The sequence below is a fragment of the Anabrus simplex genome, chromosome 2, assembly GCF_040414725.1.
Source record: "Anabrus simplex isolate iqAnaSimp1 chromosome 2, ASM4041472v1, whole genome shotgun sequence".
In the NCBI taxonomy this organism is placed as follows: Eukaryota; Metazoa; Arthropoda; class Insecta; order Orthoptera; family Tettigoniidae; genus Anabrus; species Anabrus simplex.
Genome location: NC_090266.1, coordinates 659,583,031 through 659,601,530, shown reverse-complemented (window position 1 = coordinate 659,601,530; position 18,500 = coordinate 659,583,031). Strand labels below are relative to the sequence as shown.

Sequence of the window (18,500 nt, the reverse complement as noted above, 5' to 3'; positions counted from 1 at the left end):
GACAAGAATTTAATTCATGTTATGTGTTTCTGTATTGAGTAAGCCATGATTACCGATAGAGAGATAGAACGACAACTTGAAAAGGGTTCGAATGTTGAATCAAGAGATGTTGACATTTAGGATTTGCAATGTGATGCCATCTTTTCTGTGTCGGAATTCGACAGTAGTTTATGTAGTGAGGACACTAGCAAAGATTCCGGTGCTGCATCAGGCGATGATTCAACCAAATCACCAGCCAGTGACAATTACTGGGGAACATTCTCAGGTTTGCAGAAACATTTTTTATTCACACGTAGCCCCGGTTTACAATTTCATCTGAGTGCTAAATCTCAACCAGTATGTAAGAATAAAGCAATAATAAATGCCAATCTACATTATTTTCCTTGCCATTAATAATTGAATTCTGATGGTTGCATCAGAGAAATTCCACTGTCTGTTGCGCAATGCACAGCTTGCTGAGAAGGGAATGGGCACTGCGCTGCACTGTACGAACACCTTACGTGAACAAGCAATGCAGTACAACAGCGAATGGTAGCGCTAGTTTTGTGCGACAGCCTGAAGTTGAGAGGCCTGGACACACTACCGTGTCACCCCATGTGGGGTGACATACTGTATTTTGTATGAGGGTCCGTCACCCCACATGAGGTGACATCGTCTCCAAAGTGTTAATAATGCTACCCAGATATGTAAACTGTTCTACATTCTCTAACCATTCTCCATCTTTGCTCACTTTTTCTCCTTTCCACAGTGCATGAGTACAGATTTCTTTTTATTAATTACCATTCCGAACTCCTTCAGATTTTCATTCCAAATGTCCAGTCTCCTTTGTATTTCCTTTTCTCCCTTCCCCCAAATCACATCATCTCCAAATACCAAAGCATTCACTTCATCACTACTTTTACTCTGTTTTACAAGTTTTATTATTTCATCCATCAATATAATAAACAATAATGGTGACAGTGCACTTCCTTGCTTGAGACCTTTCTTTGTATAAAATGTTTTAGTCACCACTCCCCACTTGTACACTGCTTTTACTCTCATGATACAACATTTTTAACTTGTTAATTAATGATTTTTGTACGTTCTTTTTCTGTAGGCATTCCCGTACATATTTTCTCTTAACTGTATCATAAGCTTTTTCCAAATCCAAAAATACAAAGATGATTTCCTTGTTCCTTTCCAAGTGTTTTTCCATTATCGTTCGCACTGTAAATATCAAGGCTATTGTTGATCTAATCGGTCTAAAGCCATGTTGTTCTTCCTCTGTGTTTCTATTTTATCCCTCAATCTTTAGCCCGTGTGATAATAGGGTAATAATAATTTCCACATTTCTTCCCATTTCTTTCTTTGAACAGTGGTACAATGCTTCCTTGTTGCCAATATTCAGGTATCCTTTCATCCTTCCATATGGCAATGAGGGCTGTGTATATCCACTGTAGTCCAATGCTTCCTGCTGCCTTAATCATATCAGCATTGAATTCGTCTTTTCCACTTGCTTTACCTTTGGTCATTGCTTTCACTGTGCTTTCAAGTTCCAAACACGTTATCGGGTTCTGTTCTTTTCCTCCACCTATTATTTCCATTTTCTTATCTCCTTCCCCCAAGCAGTCATCCTCATTATAAAATTTTTCAAAATTCTTTGCCATCACCTTCTGAAGATCCATTTCGTCATGTACTATGGATCCATCTTCTCTCTAATGCCTTGATTTATTCCTTTTAATTTTATTACTCTGTGTAATAGTTTCTGATTTCCTCGACTATCTTGCTCAATTTTGTTGGTAAACTCTCCCCAACATTTCTCCTTTTCTTCCTTGATACTCCTCTTTACTTGTAGTTCCAATCTTCTGTATTTCACATGTAACCATTCTATCTTATTCTCATCCCTCTGATACATTTTTTTAATTTTTCCTTATCCATTTCTTTCGTCCCCTTGTTCCTTTCTTATATATATATATTTTTTTTATTTATTTTTTTTTTTTTTATTATTTTTTTTTTTTTGCCACCACCATGTCTCCTTCCCTTGACCTTTGCTTTTGGTTTCCTGCATACCTCAGTTGCTGTTTCCACAAATGTCTGTCCTAAATTGTCCCATTCTTCTTTTCCACTTTGTATTTCCGCGTCAGGCAACTTCCTTTTTATACAATCTTGGAATGCCATTCTTTTATCCTACTTCTCAAATTCCCAAATCCTGATCTTTGGTTTCTTCTTCAATACAATTTTAGGGATTTTTACTTGTTTTAATTTCACAATTAATAATCTGATTACATTCCATACTTTCACTGTGGATTATCTGCGTATTCATAATGTATCTTCCCCATTCTCGGTCTGTTATTATAAAATCGATGAGTGTTCCATACTGGCCATCCCAACTATATCGGCTGATCTTATGGCTATTCCTCTTTGTAAACCATGTGTTCTTTATTATTAGGTTATTTCTGATACATTGAGGCATCTGTGTGAGTTAATTATTAAAGAAATTAATGTCAAAGGAAGGCGACAAAAGATCACCAGTTTCTTCAAACCATTAAGTGTGCCAAGTGTGGTCAGTGAAGATGTGCCTTGATTGCCATGCTCTAATTCTGTACTGCACTAGTTATTCTGTATTTTGTAGGGCTTACTACTGTATTGCATTTTATCTTGTATACTAAATAACTTTTGTATTTCTTAAATATAATATACTGTACTGTATACGTTCTTTTTACTGAATAGAGTGTTTAAGTGTACGTACCATGGCTTATTTCTTAAGTTGTTATATCTGGACTTTCATTAATTTTGACAACCAAGAGCCTCAGTTAGTCTGGATTAATGCGGTTCTACTGTACTGACATATGCAGCAGAGACCTGGACACTAACAAATAGACAGGAGAATAAAATCCAGGCCAGTGCATTAAAAGTTTTTAAGAAGTATGATAGGAAAGACAAGAAGGGACAGTAAGAAATGAGGATGTCAGGAAGAAAATTGGAGTGGAAAAGCTTTACGACAGATTGGAGAGGGATAGACCTAGATGGTTTGGACATGTTACGAGGATGGATAAGGGGGGGAAAATGCAGAAGCGGATAATGAAGACCCAGACAGGAGGAGGGAGACCCAGACTAAAGTGATTTGAAAATGACCGAGAATAGTATAATTAGAAGAAACCTGTATTGGAATACAGTAAAGGAGGAATAATTGTGGTTGGAGAGAAAAAGATGAAAAAGTGCTGTAAATATCCTAGCCCAGCAGGAGCTAGATGAGGGAAAATGGATAATGGTGATAAAAACAATAAATACAACAAAAATCCACTTTTTTATCATATTATTTGTGTGAATTTTAAGTAAACCTTTTGCAATAGGAAAAATATGTGCTTAACCATCCATTAGATCATGTTGAAATAGGTAAAAACCACCTTGCTCATTTGAAACTGCAGAAAAATATTCTATTCCATAGATCACTATCTCTGATCAGAATTGGAGACAGTTTTTTAACAAGTATTTTAGAACAGTGAAAAAATGGTTAAACCACAGTCCAGTTTTAGAACACAAAGGGCTTGCCAGAACTGGATTTTCAGTATGTGCCAAGAAATTTAAGAATGTTATGACCTAAGAGTTATTAATATATAAGCATTTATGACATAAAATGGTATTAGAATATGATAATAAATATGACTTCAAAATCTTTTGATATTTTCAAAATCTTTAAAATCTTGCCTCTGTTTAATTTAGCCTAACTTTATATTGAAAATATACTTTTAAAAATCTAGCACATTCAGTAATAATGAGTTTTATTATTATTATTATTATTATTATTTTTATTATTATTATTATTATTATTATTATTATTATTATTATTATTATTATTATTATTATTATTACAACTTCCCCCATGCGGAGGCTGCCACAAGGACAAAAAATAATATCAGTTAATATTATATTTTGAATTTATTTAATTACAGTATTAAATCCAACGGTAACTCTCGACTCTGTACAGAAGGAAATAAATGTCACATTTTGATGGGCAATCAGAAAGAATTACAACAACAAATTACATACATTTGAAAGTTTTCAAGTAGGAACAATCTTCTGTTTTCACGCAAAGTTGACTTGTAACAGGAAAACGACGTTTCAACATCACAGGATGTTTTTGGAGCATATTTGAAATACATCAAATCATTTGAGGCTAACTATTCTGTTGCTTTCTATGCATCTCTCTTTCTATACAGCTTACCCTTTTAACTCATATACATATATATTTCTAAGAAGGATAATTGTAAGAAATTACAGGCAAATTACTGCAAGCAGGTAGGCGTATGTGAAAGTGGAATTAATAGGAAAAAATGTGACAAAAATTCATGGAGAAATATGACCATAATATGGAAAATTACAAAAATGTTAAAAAAGCCAAAATATGATTTTATATGACCCGTGAAAACTGCAAAATTTTAGTCACCTTGGATAAGATCACGCTTAAATTGTATTTTTCATGGGAAGAATATAAAGAAAAAATATGACGTCATAAACATCCAGGCTCTAGATATGACGGAAATGGGTGATTAATGGTGTTCTATTGGTCTGGAGATGGCACATGACTGAATACAGTGTGGAATGACATTGACCAAAACTGAGTTCATAATATTCTTATAGGTATGTTTATTTCAGTCAATCACGGATGTTTATTTTAACAATCAAGCTGATCGTAGAATGAGTTATAGTAATGTGCAAGCTTCATTCACTTAAAGGAAAAAATTGCTTAGGTGAACTGTTTTTGCAAGCAGTTTGGGTTGTGCTGATATTCTGATCGTAACGATAAAATGAAGAGGAATGTAGCAAATAGATGAGCATTTCAAAGACCATATTAATGTCTTGACAAGTATTATAAAATAATACCTAGGAGGTGGGTAATATAATGTTTGAGCTGATGGAATCATGGAAGCTGAAGAGGCTACAGTGATTACAATATTGTGGAGTTTCTTCATTCATTACATATAATTACCAGATGTAGAGAAATGTAAATGTCCTGATGCAAAAGAATGTGAATTTAGCAATTCTCAAAATATTTCACTCCTCATCAGTTACATTCTTTGATAAGTGTGCAGAAAACAAAAGAGATAGTTGGTAAGTATTGGAATGAAATGAGAAAGTCATATTCTGTGTAGGAAAATTTTAACATTAATGGTACTCCAGTCGATATCCACTATAAATGGAGTCATCTTTGTTTTATTGAAGAAATTCATTCATCCAACTATCCTAGTACGTTTCAGTATTCAAAACCTTACCTTTGATGTGTTCGTACATACAGCATTTTACGAGGAAACTTTTCACTATTCGAATGCTGATCAACATCCAGCTCTCTCAACTGCAGCCTTGGAAGTCAATTAACAGATGAAAAAAATGAGCAAACTAAATTACGATGTAACCCCGTCTCACACTTTCCCGTGGGGAGTGTGTTCTATTGCTACTGACAAATCAAGATGTTCAGCAACTGCAGAATAAAATAATAATGAGTGAGTTGGCCATGCGGTTAGGGGCGCGCAGCTGTGAACTTGGAACTTGCATTCGGGAGATAGTGGGTTTGAACCTCACAATCCTGAAGATGGTTTCCCGTGGTTTCCTATTTTCACACCAGGCAAATGCTGGGGCTGTACCTTAATTAACCTCCTCAGATACCGTGTGTCGTATACGACACACAAATTTCAGCATGTTTGTCTCGCTATAGAACCGTTGTGTCGCCAGATACACAAGTCGTTTGAGTTCATATGGGTGCCAGTAGATGTCAGCACGTACTACAACCGGTCTCAAGGCTGAACGGTACGATTTGTTGGCCCAGTGCAGTAGTTCCTGAGCATGTGCAGTAGGAGGACGCTACAAAAATGGCGCAATCTTGTAAGTACATGTTTTTTTGCTTGCATTTCTTACTTACCTGCCTAATACTCTTATAGACTATGAGTTTAAGTTTCAATGAAGGGGATGTAAGCATTTTGATCAACTCTGGGCAATTGAACTGTTAGATGTACAGCATCTATTTTGCATGTGTCATATACGACACAGTGGTTCTTACTGCGAAAATCATAACTGTTATTTACAAGTGATGAATTTCATTTTATTATTCATATTTCTCTCTTTTTTAAACAATTTTACTTACCAATTGCTGTTGATTACTGAAAATCACACAAGTTACAATAAGTAAACTATTTTGAATTGGACAGTGGCGAATCCCAAGTTGAAATATGGAGGTTGAATTTCTGAAAAGTGGTATCAAATTTACCATAGCTCAAATGAAACAATTTCAGTGACATTTTATTCCCCATCTTACTAACAAAATATATTTCTTTGGATTTGAATACAATGTCTGTGAATACCCTGCCCTTCTAATACCTATAGGTTATTTATTGAAGTACAGTTATGATGTTTGTACATAAAAGTAAAATGCTATTATATTTATTTTCATTTTAGTGACATCGGCTGAAATACTCACCCAGCTTGAGGTGAATACCATTGACTTTGATGGGAACACATCTGAAATTGAAAGGCTATCTAGTGACGAGGATGACGAAACCTTCGATCCTATGCCGGAGGAGGAGGAGGAAGAAGAAGAGGAAGAAGAACACGACTCATCGGAAGGTCAACCCGATATTGTAGGTGAACTGAACAATGGTGCACAAAATAGGAATCCACCCCCATGGCGCCATACAAATGATTTTCAACCATTGCCGCCTGCACCAGCCTTTGAAGAGGGAGTTTGGCAGGGTAAAGAACAGGAACCTCACGAGTACTTTTTACGTTATATTCCCACAGATTTTTTTGATTCTGATTCCTCTTGTACGAACCAGAACTGTCTTGCACGGAAGGGGAAGTCACTGAATACCACAGCTCAAGAAATTCAAGTATTTTTTGGGATATCCATTACGATGTCTTACCTTCGATTTCCGAGAATATCAATGTACTGGGCTGCAGGCACCAGAGTAGCAAAAATTTCTGACAAGATGTCACGGAAACGTTTCTTTTCAATTCGAAGCAATCTGAAAATTGTTGTGGACAGTGATATCTCAGATGATACTCGCTCAGCAGATAAGTTCTGGAAGGTTCGCCCTTTGTTGCATCTAGTCAGAGAGGGTTGTCTCCAGAATCCCCGGACACAACGCGTGGCTATCGATGAACAGATGATTCCATTTTGGGGTCATACATCTGCTAGACAGTATGTACGTGGCAAGCCCAATCCCTGTGGACTTAAAAACTTCGTGTGTGCCTCGCCTGATGGATTGCCTTTAGATTTTTTCATGTATGAGGGGAAAGGTGACACCATTATAGAACAGTATGATTTTCTGGGTATTGGAGGGAAGGTAGTAATCCGTTTGGCAAAGTCACTACCTGAGGGATGTATCATCTACATGGATAGATTTTTTACCTCTGTGGAATTGCTGGACTGCCTCCATTCAGATGCACACTGTCAGGGTACCGGGACAATACAGAAAAGTCGAATCCCTCCTGAAAGCAGGCTCCAGACAGATAGTGAAATGCAGAGACGAGGACGTGGTGCAGTTGATCAGTCTGTTCGAGGGGATGGGCAAATTTCCGTCGTGAAATGGTTTGATAATAAGCCTGTAGTACTTGCATCATCTGTTGAAGGAGAGTTACCCATAGGGCCTTGTCGGCGGTGGTCAAAACGAGGAAGAGAATACATCACTGTGAATAGGCCTGATATCATCAAGAAATACAACGAAAGTATGGGAGGGGTTGACTTGTTGGACAGAGTGATTGCTCTGTACAGGCAAGATGCAAGGACTAAGAAATGGACTGTCCGACTGATCTTCCATTTTATTGATTTTGTTTGTGCTGCTGCATGGCTTGAATACCGGAGGGACAGTCAGGTATTGAAAAAGAAAACTAAAGACACTCTGGACTACCTCCAGTTCAAGACTTCCATTTCTGACTGGCTGCTCGATTTTCAACCAACAACACAAGATGGAGACGAGGCTGAGGAAGAGCCCTGCATGCCACTTAAAAGGAAAAGACTACCAACTCCTCATCCTAGCAAGACAAAAAGGACAACTGGAGCAGCACACATGCCGGAGTTTGCGAATGATGAAAAAAATCACTGTTGTAGGTTGCCGGGATGCAAAAGTGTGTGGGCAAGGTGGTTCTGTTCCGAGTGCAATCTACATTTAAGCCTTGTTGCAAATAGAAACTGCTTCAAAGCTTATCACAGGATGTAAAATCAACTGTTGGAGCACTACACTGCACTGCTGATTTAATTGTTGTAGGAAAATAGACTGACTGTTATGGGAACACACTATCAGTTTTCACTGGAGATCTGTATGCCTTGAGAACCAGTGTGTCGTATGCGACACATCAAATTTTGAAAAAACTTTTCAAAACTTTTGAATTTTTGTGTATTATCTGTATTTATGTATCTCTTGTGTACTGTTGTAAATAAATAGTGTTCAGAAAATACGATTCTTTCTTGTAGCGGATCTGAGGAGGTTAAGGCCATAGCTACTTCCTTCACACTCGTAGCCCTATCCCATCATCACCATAAAACATATCTGTGTCAGTGCGACATAAAGCAACTTGTAAAAATTAACCACACAAGTTTAAATATTATTGTTAAAAACATGTATTCAGGTTTATTACTCACCATTTGTTTTAGATACTGTTGAGAACGACCTCCTTCCATCGTAAGACATGCTTCACATCGTTGAAACAAATTATTTGCAACTTTCTGTAATTCAGCTTTGGTAAAGGACTGTATTGCACATGGTATTTCTGCCTTCAGTTCTTTTATAGTTTGGGGATTATTTTGGTAAACTTTGCCCTTTAGGGTTCTCCAAAGATGATAGTTAGGTCAGCTGATCTATGGGTGCATAAACTTGTACTAATTATCTAGTCGAGCCATTAAAAAATTTGACTTACAGTGTGTATAGATGTGGGCTCTGTTGAAGATATCCATCAGCCTTTTCTTCCTGTGTCAGTTCATTAAAACTTTGACAAAAAATTGTCCTAGTATACACATCTGAATTAAATCGAAAAATATAGGCCCAATTATCTACCACGCTTATTGCATGCCATACCCCTATTTTAATGAGACGCAATGCTGCTTCTTGTATAATATATGGGTTCTCAGTACTCTACAATTGCACATTTAGAGAATTTACATGTCCAGAGAAATGAAACCACGCCTCGTCGGACATAATTTAGCTGTGGTTCCAAATTTCCATTGTAAACAGAGAACTTTATTCTTGCGGAAAAATCTATCTGAAGTTCCTGCACACACCTTATTTTGTAGGTCGCAGTCTGGTCACTTTGTGGGCCAACCCCACATGTTAGATTATTGTGCTAGACAAGTAAGCGATTTTCTGGGAGATGCTTCTAACTGCGCCAAATATCTGTAAGTTGTTTATCTTCAGAGTAAACCTTCCTTTACCACTTCATCTTCTCATCACAAACTGAACCTGTTCTGCGCCACTTTTTCATCAACTTTTAAATGGGAGATTTTTAGGAATACTAGTCAGGATTTCTACGAGCAAATCTCTGAACCCATCTCCTATACCTTTTTTTAAACGTAATATTCCACTAAATAAATATGGTGTTCAACCGAATACTTAATTTTTTCAATCATTTGCTTCATGCAAAAGCAACAACTGCACACACATTGTGGTACAGTTCTCAGAAGCAATTAAATGCTAGTATGTTTTGTCACCTGTCACCTGGCTTCTCACACTCCAGTTTAGAGGGCCGGAAGCTTCCCAGCGGCAGAGCGATCCAAAATTTCCTTGTAAAATGAGAGCACTGTATAACGATGTTATACCTAGGTTTAACTTTTTATGTAATGCATCTTGAAACTGAGAGACGCATTGCATTGTTGGCTTTGGATATTTTTTCTAACGATGGGCACAGTTTAACATGGTCGTCAAGTAAGAAAACTTCTCAGAAACTGAGATCTTGAAACTTGGACCTCCCACAAGCTAAGATGTAAAGGAGTAGAGGTATTTGCTGACCATCCAAAACTTCATAACTGGGTGACCACATGGACAGGTCTTTCCACTTCAGAATGGTCGAACACACTAAAATTGGCTTGTGGTATAACAGTTGTACGAGCAGTTCCAGGTAGAAGCCTCGGTACAAGCCGCTGCCGCTATGAAGGCTGCAGTGAGATTGAAACCCTTGAATATGTAGACCTACTGGGATTCTACACCAAGAGTGAACCACAGAGGAATAGTGCATATCATCATGTGTGAGGAGCATGGGCCTCTTCTCAATGATCTAGAAATTGGCAAGTCTTTGAGGAAGTGCACTGTGTGCCATTATGTGGTGCCTCCAGCAGAACTCATATCGTGGCAGTAAACCAGAAGCAGAGTGTGACCTATGTCTTGGATCCAGCTATTTGGTTTGAGACCATCCTACAGCAAGCAATGGAGGTAGATTCAGAGAACAAACAAGTCTATGAGCAGTGTCTTTCATACTTCAGTGAGTACTATAACATCCCATTAAAAGGATTCCTAGTTACATTTTTTGGAGCTAGAGGCAGCATATCTACGTTTGTCTCGCATCGTGGTAGAATTGGCTTTCTCAACAGACTTTCTTCATGATATTGTCCTCACCTTGATGTGCACTAACCATTTTGTATCATTATTAACGATTTATATATATATATCACACATTGTGAAAAGTTAGTAATCAGAGTTATATCTTAGTTACTCCGTATCACTTGCAAAAAATATAAGTACAGTCTGGCCTGTCTGGAAAAGTAGCAAATATTAATTATTCTTTGACTATAAAGATTATCATTTCTTTTTGACAGGTTATTGACAGTGGACATGGGGAACTAGATATTAATTTTCATTTGTCCTCTCCGTCTGGCAGAACTGTTGCTGTGGATTTTAAGAAATCAGAAAATTCACATAGGTACGTCTCATTTATGTTCTTTTACGTATTACTTGAAGTTTAATTATTTTTTTATAATCAAGCATGAATTAATTTGAAGAATTCTGTGCCTTTTAACATTGTTTTGGAATGTAGTGTTGATTACATGCCTTAAAAGAAATATTTAGTTCAGCAATTTTAAATTTGATCGACTAATATGTTGCTCGTCTGGCCCCGCGGTGTATGGAACAACACGCCTGCCTGTCACCCGGCGGCCCCGGGTTCGATTCCCGGCCGGGGCAGGGGTTTTTGATTGTAAATGATTAATATCCCTGGCCTGGGGACTGGGTGTTTGTGTCGTCCTTAACGTTCCTTTCCTCACATTTTTTTTTTTTCCCCCCAAGTTCATCTGTTTTTACTTAAGGGTGAATCAGGCAGTGGTTAACTGAAACAAAATGTTATAATTACAGTATTACTAGGGAACATATTTTCTTATACATCTGAAGAAATGGTAGCTTCTTCTTTGCCTTTTCCCAATATTTTGGGGTTGGCACTTTGCATAGCTTTGGCCCAGTTTTACTGCCAGATGCTGGAGAAAAGATAGCTTTTTCCCATGACATTAATGCGGAGAATCCAAAGGCATCCCAGATTTTTTTCTTTTAAGCCTTGTTTGAAAGGTAATCATAACATGATAATTTTTACATCGCTGAAAACATACCTATGTTAGTATGACTTAAAAATTTAGCACCTCGTGTTGCAACAAGTTGAGCGAAGCTGGAAATAAAGCGTGGATGAGGAGTGGAGTGGGTGAGGTTTTAACGAAGCCTTGTGAAGGAGGTGCGCGAAGGACGTGAAGCGGAAAGAAAGGGGGTCAAGGCAGGGCCGAGGGATTTGGGAATACAGACGATTGCCTAAGTAAAGTACTGTGAATAGAACACAACACGAGGCGATTCCCATACAACATATGTCATTTAAGTATATTCTTCCCCCTAACATAACTCTTTCTATCTTAGCTGTCATTTATCCAGGTCAACTGTACAGTCCGCATTGAACTGCGAAATCCAACCACCTTTAATTACTATTATTTATTTAGACCTCCATGCGCAACAATCATCATCTTTCAAGATTCTTAAAACAGAAGAGCCTTTCTAACATCATGCATCGCATTCATGTATACTGAATATATGAATATCTTGAGAGGACAGTTGGCTCAGTTGAAGGTTGAATAGAAAGCAGCATATTTAAGAAGCCAGCCTTTATTGAACTTCTACGCATTATCCTTGACCAGCAGTTTAAGGATCTGTATCATAAACAACTTTTTAATGCAGTGCGGCGCACCGGATTTTTATGAATCTCTATCAAAGAACAACTTTTTAACGTAGTGCAGCGCATCTCTTGAACCTTACCTTAATTTTTTACATGGTATGTATGTCTTTTTTTATGTCATTGACACTGCACTGTGTCTTAAATTGCTTGAACTTTCAATGGAATTTTATTTTATGTAACCAGTATTAACTTCAATTCTATGAGTTGCGCATACAGTTTTTAAGACCTTTGTGTCTATACATTGTTTATTTTCTTCGATATATTTGTGTTGATTTGCCGTAAGGCTGATGATGACCTACTGTTAGGTCCAAACTAGTCCCTGAACATAAATATAATGTAAAACATTGTACAGTTTTTATTGAAAAGGTAGACCTTAATAATAAAATATTTAAATACTGTTGTAATCACAGTTCAATATGGATCAATCATAATGAAATTTATATATTTTAAATATTTGAAACTGTCAACTATGTCAAGGCTTTGATCCCCAATTTTCACAATGCCTTCCCTTGTCTTTCTTCTCTTGATATCATTATGGTATCACATTTCTCTGCACTGATTTTCATACCATACTTTTCAATTTTCTTGTTCACTGCATCAAGTTGTTCTTATACTTCTTTGCTGTTTGTTCCCCAGACCTCAGATAGTACTAACTTCATCTTCCTGTTCCCATGCGCTTCTTTGTCTCCTTTACAATCTTGTCCATAACAGTTAGCAACAAAAGAGGTGACAGTACACTCTCCTGTCTTAGTCCAGTTTCATTTCTAAATCATTCTGTCTTTCCAAACAAATGGAGCCTGTATGCTGCTGACACAGTTTTAGACACACTACTTAACTAAATTTGACAAAGTTTATGTTTATCTAAATTTTTGTGTATTTATTGCTTAATTTGGTGATGCTGAGTATGAATATAGTAGTTGTTCTTATGGGTCAGTATTGTGGAGCACCGAGATCGATAGCTGCAGTCGCTTAAGTGCGGCCAGTATCCAGTATTCAGGAGATAGTGAGTTCAAACCCCACTGTCGGCAGTCCTGAAAATGGTTTTCCATGTTTTCCCATTTTCACACCTTAATTAAGGCCACGGCCTCTTCCTTCCCACTCTTAGCCCTTTCCTATCCCATCGTCGCCATAAGACCTATCTGCGTCGGTGCAACGTAAAGCCAATTGAAACAAAATATATTTTTTATGTTATAACGAAGTATTCAATTTTCTTAAAAGCTACTAATATTGTATGTTTATTTAATACAACTAGAGTCCTATAGAAGAAATCTAACATACAGTACCTCCAGAAATTGTGGGAATAAGTTAAAAAAATGTTGAATAACACCGAGTCTTCATAAACAACGGTTTCATTCTAAAATGTACATTAGAGCAGCTTTTCCTGTTATGTTCTGACCACTCTGCCCGTAGTCTCCCATCATTGCACAGTTCCAATGTCCTTGATAACTTCTTTCCAATAAAGTAATTATTCCTTTAAATGAAATGTTTTAAATTTCCACCATTCAGTACGTATAGATATAAATACATATGTTAGTACATGTTTCATTCAGTGAGACCTTCTCCAGCTACTTACATGTTTTTGAATAAATCAGTTTATAAACTAGCTGAAAAAGAAAACAGATGGTAACAGTATTATGCCTGAAAAGGAAACAACTTAATTTAAATAGCAAATACATGGCATTATAAAGATATCAAAATTATAATGATAATAATAATACAGTCACAGTTTTGGAAGATTTGATGTCAGCAGAAAATGCCATAACTGAAAATTACTAGTATAGTAGGCAGCCCATCAAATGCTCAAGAATCCCTACATAGTTTACAAAACAACTTGAATACGATAACAACAATAATAAAGGGGGCACTAAGAGTAATAAAAAAAACACCTAAAAGTAGTTTCAGCGTGTCATCGACCTAGCCGTGGTGTGGCAGAGGGTTAACAGACTAACTAGCCAGCTGGAATCACACCAGTAACAGAGTACCAATATTGCACCAACTTGCATTCAGTGCTAGAATGGAGAGAAGTACAGAATTCATTAAGATAAATTTCAAGTTTTGAAGGATTTAAACAATTTAAGCATAAATGTTTATATATTTCTAAATACTTTTGAGTGTGATTTGATAGAATCAGATGACGTCCTTTCAAGAACGAAACTTTTTATTTTAATTTGTGTCTTCCTCGGGTATAATTCTGTTACGATGAGTTTTCTTTTTCAGGTAGTTTATAAATTCAACTTATTTATTCAATTAGTTTTGGCAGTCTGAAGAACCTAACAGTTATAAATTAATTAAGTCAAAACTGAAAAGAGATGGCTTCAGATGTTTAAAAGAAAATCCACCATACAAAAGTAAGAGTTATTGTGCTGATTTGTAGGCTTTTGCCATATTCAGGGAATTGTAAATATCATACACTTTCCTGTTCCACATAGCCAAACTTCTAAAGTATACGGCAACTGCCACAAGTCACATGGGGAGCCCATGTAACATGTTGGTCTTGAACATGCACACCAAAATACGCGCAGTACGCCTCACAGAACTTTGTACTCGGCACAATTTTATGTTTCACTTATTTAGATGCAATGTAATGACCGCTAACATAACATAACAAAACATAACTGCTGGCAATTTGCAAATTCTGGGTGTTGACATTTTACTTTAAAAGACAGTAACCAATGTTACATATAACCACAGAACAGCATTGACATTCACAAATGACAGAAGAACTTTTTGTAAAGAATAGAGATATATATCAGTATATACAGTTGGCTTTTTAAAGGAGAGTCTGTATTGAAACCTTCCTGTTTTATACTAATAAAATTGGAATATCACATTAGAGGGATATACTGGTGATTAGAATTATAGGATTATATAGAGCGTATACAGGAGAAGCAGCATGGGGAGATATCCGTGAGAGGCTTCAGTTGGAAAATAATTATTTCGGCAGGACTGACCACAAGTATAAAATTAGAAGGAATTTTAGCAGAAGCGATTGGGGTAAATTTTCATTCATTGGGAAGGGTGTGAAGGAGTGGAACAGTTTACCAGGGGTAGTGTTTGATCCATTTCGAAAATCTGTACAGATATTCAAGAAGAGAATAAACAGCAACAGAGAAAATAAATGAAATGTTAGAGGGCATTCAACCAGTGCAGGTTATTGTAAATAAAAATTGTGTGTGAATAAATTAATTCCATCCTCTGGTCTAAGGAGTTTGGACAGCCAAAGTAGGGGACTGCCTGTAGGGGTGAAGTACAGTGGGGACTTCGAGGGCCCTGGGACCACTACGGTAGCTGTGAAGGCCTTTCAGGAACTCTGAAAAGTGGTGGCAAAAAGGGCTCTGGTTAAGACGCAGCAGGTCGTTATGCTACTTAGGTTCCAAAATGGGTAAAAAATAAATAAGTAAATAAATGCAATGTAAATTTTAATCTTATACCAGTTGTATAGTATTATTTGAAGTAATTCCACATACTGTATATGAGTTGACTATATTTGTAAGTACAGGAGATATTATAAGTAGAATTTTGTAAACAATATAAATTTATTAAGAATGAGCTATGTGTTTATTAGAAAAAATTGTTAGCGTAAATTGTATAATATTGTATTCTAGGAAAATTTTCTTCTCTTAATTTAAATTTTAGTGTACCATTTGCCACCGAGGTAGACACCTCATTTGCAAATAAAGAGATTTTGATTTGATTTGATCACTTTGAACAACTATGATTGGCAGGAAAAAGAATAAATTCACAATTTAAAAGGATAAATTTACAATTTTTCAAAAACAGTTAAAATATAGAAAAGTATAGACATCCGGAAGAAACCTAACACCATATTCACTTCGTTGCCTTTCGTCAGTAAACACAAGGAAATAAACATTTAAACATTTTTGTTATGTAGTGTTATGAGTTCATGTGATTTACCCAAAAGAGTCTTAATTTCCTTTTTCCCCTCCCTATCTAAGATTCTTTATTGCTGTCCAGAAAAGTTTCCCTGCCGCTTGGCCTAACCTTTCCAGGTTATTACCAAAATCTTCCCGTGACTTGTTTTTGGATTCAACGATTAATTCTTTTGCTCTGTTTCGTCTACGTACAATTCCTTCTGCAATCAGTCCTTGTTTGGAGCCATTTCTGATACTTTCTTTTTTATGTTTACAAGCTACTCTCACGTCGTCATTCCACCAAAATGTTTGCTTATTTCCCATCTTCACACATAGCTGTTCCTAGGCATTCCCTTGCTGTATGCCACCCATTCTCTTTCTGTATCCTGAACCTTTTTACTAATCATACCCATGTACTTCTGTTTAATTTCCTTGTCCTGGAGATTTTCTACCTTTATTTGTCTGCAGACAGATTTCACTTTCTCTATCCTATTTTTGTTTATTTATTAACAATATCTTGGATGGTCATGGGGGGAACAACTGGGCTGTGCCGGTGATTAATGGGTTGGAGGTACCAGGATTGATCTTTGCAGATGATGTGATATTGATGACTAAGGGCATATGCAGAAAAGCTTATATGCAGTGTCGGAGTTTGGACAGAAATGGGCGTTGAAAATTAACGTGAACAAATCCAAAGTGCTAGTCGCGCAGGCTCACAAAGGAAGGAAGAAATATGGGAATTGGATGGTGCAGGGAGATAGGTTAGAGCAAGTAGGCCTAAGCAAGTTGGAATGTTTAGGAGTGATTATTAACAGAAAAAGGAGAAGCCTCCGTGGCTGACGGCAGTGCATCTGCTTCTCACCACTGAATACCGTGGTTCAAATCACGGTCACTCCATGTGAGATTTGTGCTGGACAAAGCGGAGACAGGACGGTTTTTTCTCTGGGTACTCCGGTTTTCTGTCATCTTTCATTCCAGCAACACTCTCCATTCTCATTTCATAGCATCCATCAGTCATTACTAAAAAATCACTTTGGGACTGGCGACCCCATCGTACTAATAGCCTATATATGATTCATTCATTACATCCCTGACACGGTCAAGACTGGAAAACAGGTTTTAGGTTTTCATGTTCATTAACAGAAAAGTGACTTGGGACGATCAAATTAGGAGAGCGAGAAGTAAAGGTGTGGCCGCCCTAGCCTCAGTCGAAAACCTATTGGCTAAATTTCCGAGTATTAGCTATTAAACCCTGAGGTTAGTTTCAAGATCGGTTGTATTCTGTATTGTAATATATGGGGCAGAAGTTTGGGGGTTGGATGAAAAAAGAGTGGAATTAAAACTAATTATTAGTAATTTTGGTAAGTCTGTGATGCGGCTCCCTCAGTGCACAGCGAATGCTGGGGTTGAATTAATCTGTGGGGAAGATATGGAAGTTGAGTGTGTGAAAAGTATCGTTAAATATTGAATGATTTTGAAAAGAGAAGAAGGCGGGAAATTGTTGCAAGCCGCGTACAAGCAACAGCTGAAGAGCATGAATAAGGGATGCTGGCTAGAAACAATTAAAGAATATTTGGAGAAAATAGATTTGGGGTACATGTAGGCTGCGGTTTGTTCGAAGACAGAAGCCAGAGTGTGGAAGGTACTTTCCAGGAGGATTAGAGATATGCAAAGGCAGAGATTATTAGAAATTAGGCTAAGAAGTTCCCTTAGTGTTTTGAATAAAGTATTAAAAGTAACTGGGATAAATATTAGGTATTTGATAGGCTAAACAGGGGTGGGATGGTATTGTGGTTGATGGGACTCCACATGAACAAGGGGGAGTTAAAGCGGGGTAAGTGGGGTAGTAAACGACGATTTTCACTTAATTGGTAATTGTAAAGAAACGAGTAAGTTAAGGAATAGTCTATTGAATGCCAAACATCGTGAATTATTAGGAAAAGGGGATGAGCGGAATATTATAAGGTGGATTATCAGGCAATGGGAAGATGGGGGAGAGTTGAACAGGTACTTATGTGCCCTTAAAAATGTGTCAGAGAAAGTTGAGAGAGGAAGAGGCATAGGATGAATAAGTGGATGTGTAAAGGCTGAAAAGATGGAGGTGTGTTTAAGTCATTGAAAAAAGGAAGGTTAGTGTAATGTTCTAAGTTAGGGTGCTGATTTGATTTTGTAACTGTAGGAGGCCTTATCGATCTTGATACGGCAGGTGATAGTGTAACTGTTGTCTTAACCGTGTACTGGAATTCAGCCAGAGTAGGTTAGTGGACAAGAAATGCTAACTCAGTAGATAAGCAGGCAAGGACATGTGCTAATAGTTGATGAAACCTGATGTCGGCGGGTTTTGTAAGAACGACCTGTTATAACTACATGTAAAATCAAAGGATAAAGTAGAGCTAGATTGGATTTATTTAGGACTAGAATTGTAGGGTATTCAATTATTACTTTTATGGTAGTTAATTGTGATTA

The 18,500-nt window shown here is 37.0% G+C and overlaps 1 protein-coding gene across 3 annotated transcripts in view; it reads left to right on the top strand.

The window, feature by feature from the left end:
- LOC136864333 (transmembrane emp24 domain-containing protein 5) overlaps window positions 1-18,500 on the top strand; it is a 61,904-nt gene that overhangs the window by 11,136 nt on the left and 32,268 nt on the right. For all 3 annotated transcript variants that reach the window (XM_067141175.2, XM_067141172.2, XM_067141173.2), the window contains exon 3: window positions 10,775-10,878. In XM_067141175.2, coding sequence (XP_066997276.1) covers window positions 10,775-10,878 — 104 coding nt within the window. The remainder of the gene's footprint in view (window positions 1-10,774; window positions 10,879-18,500) is intronic.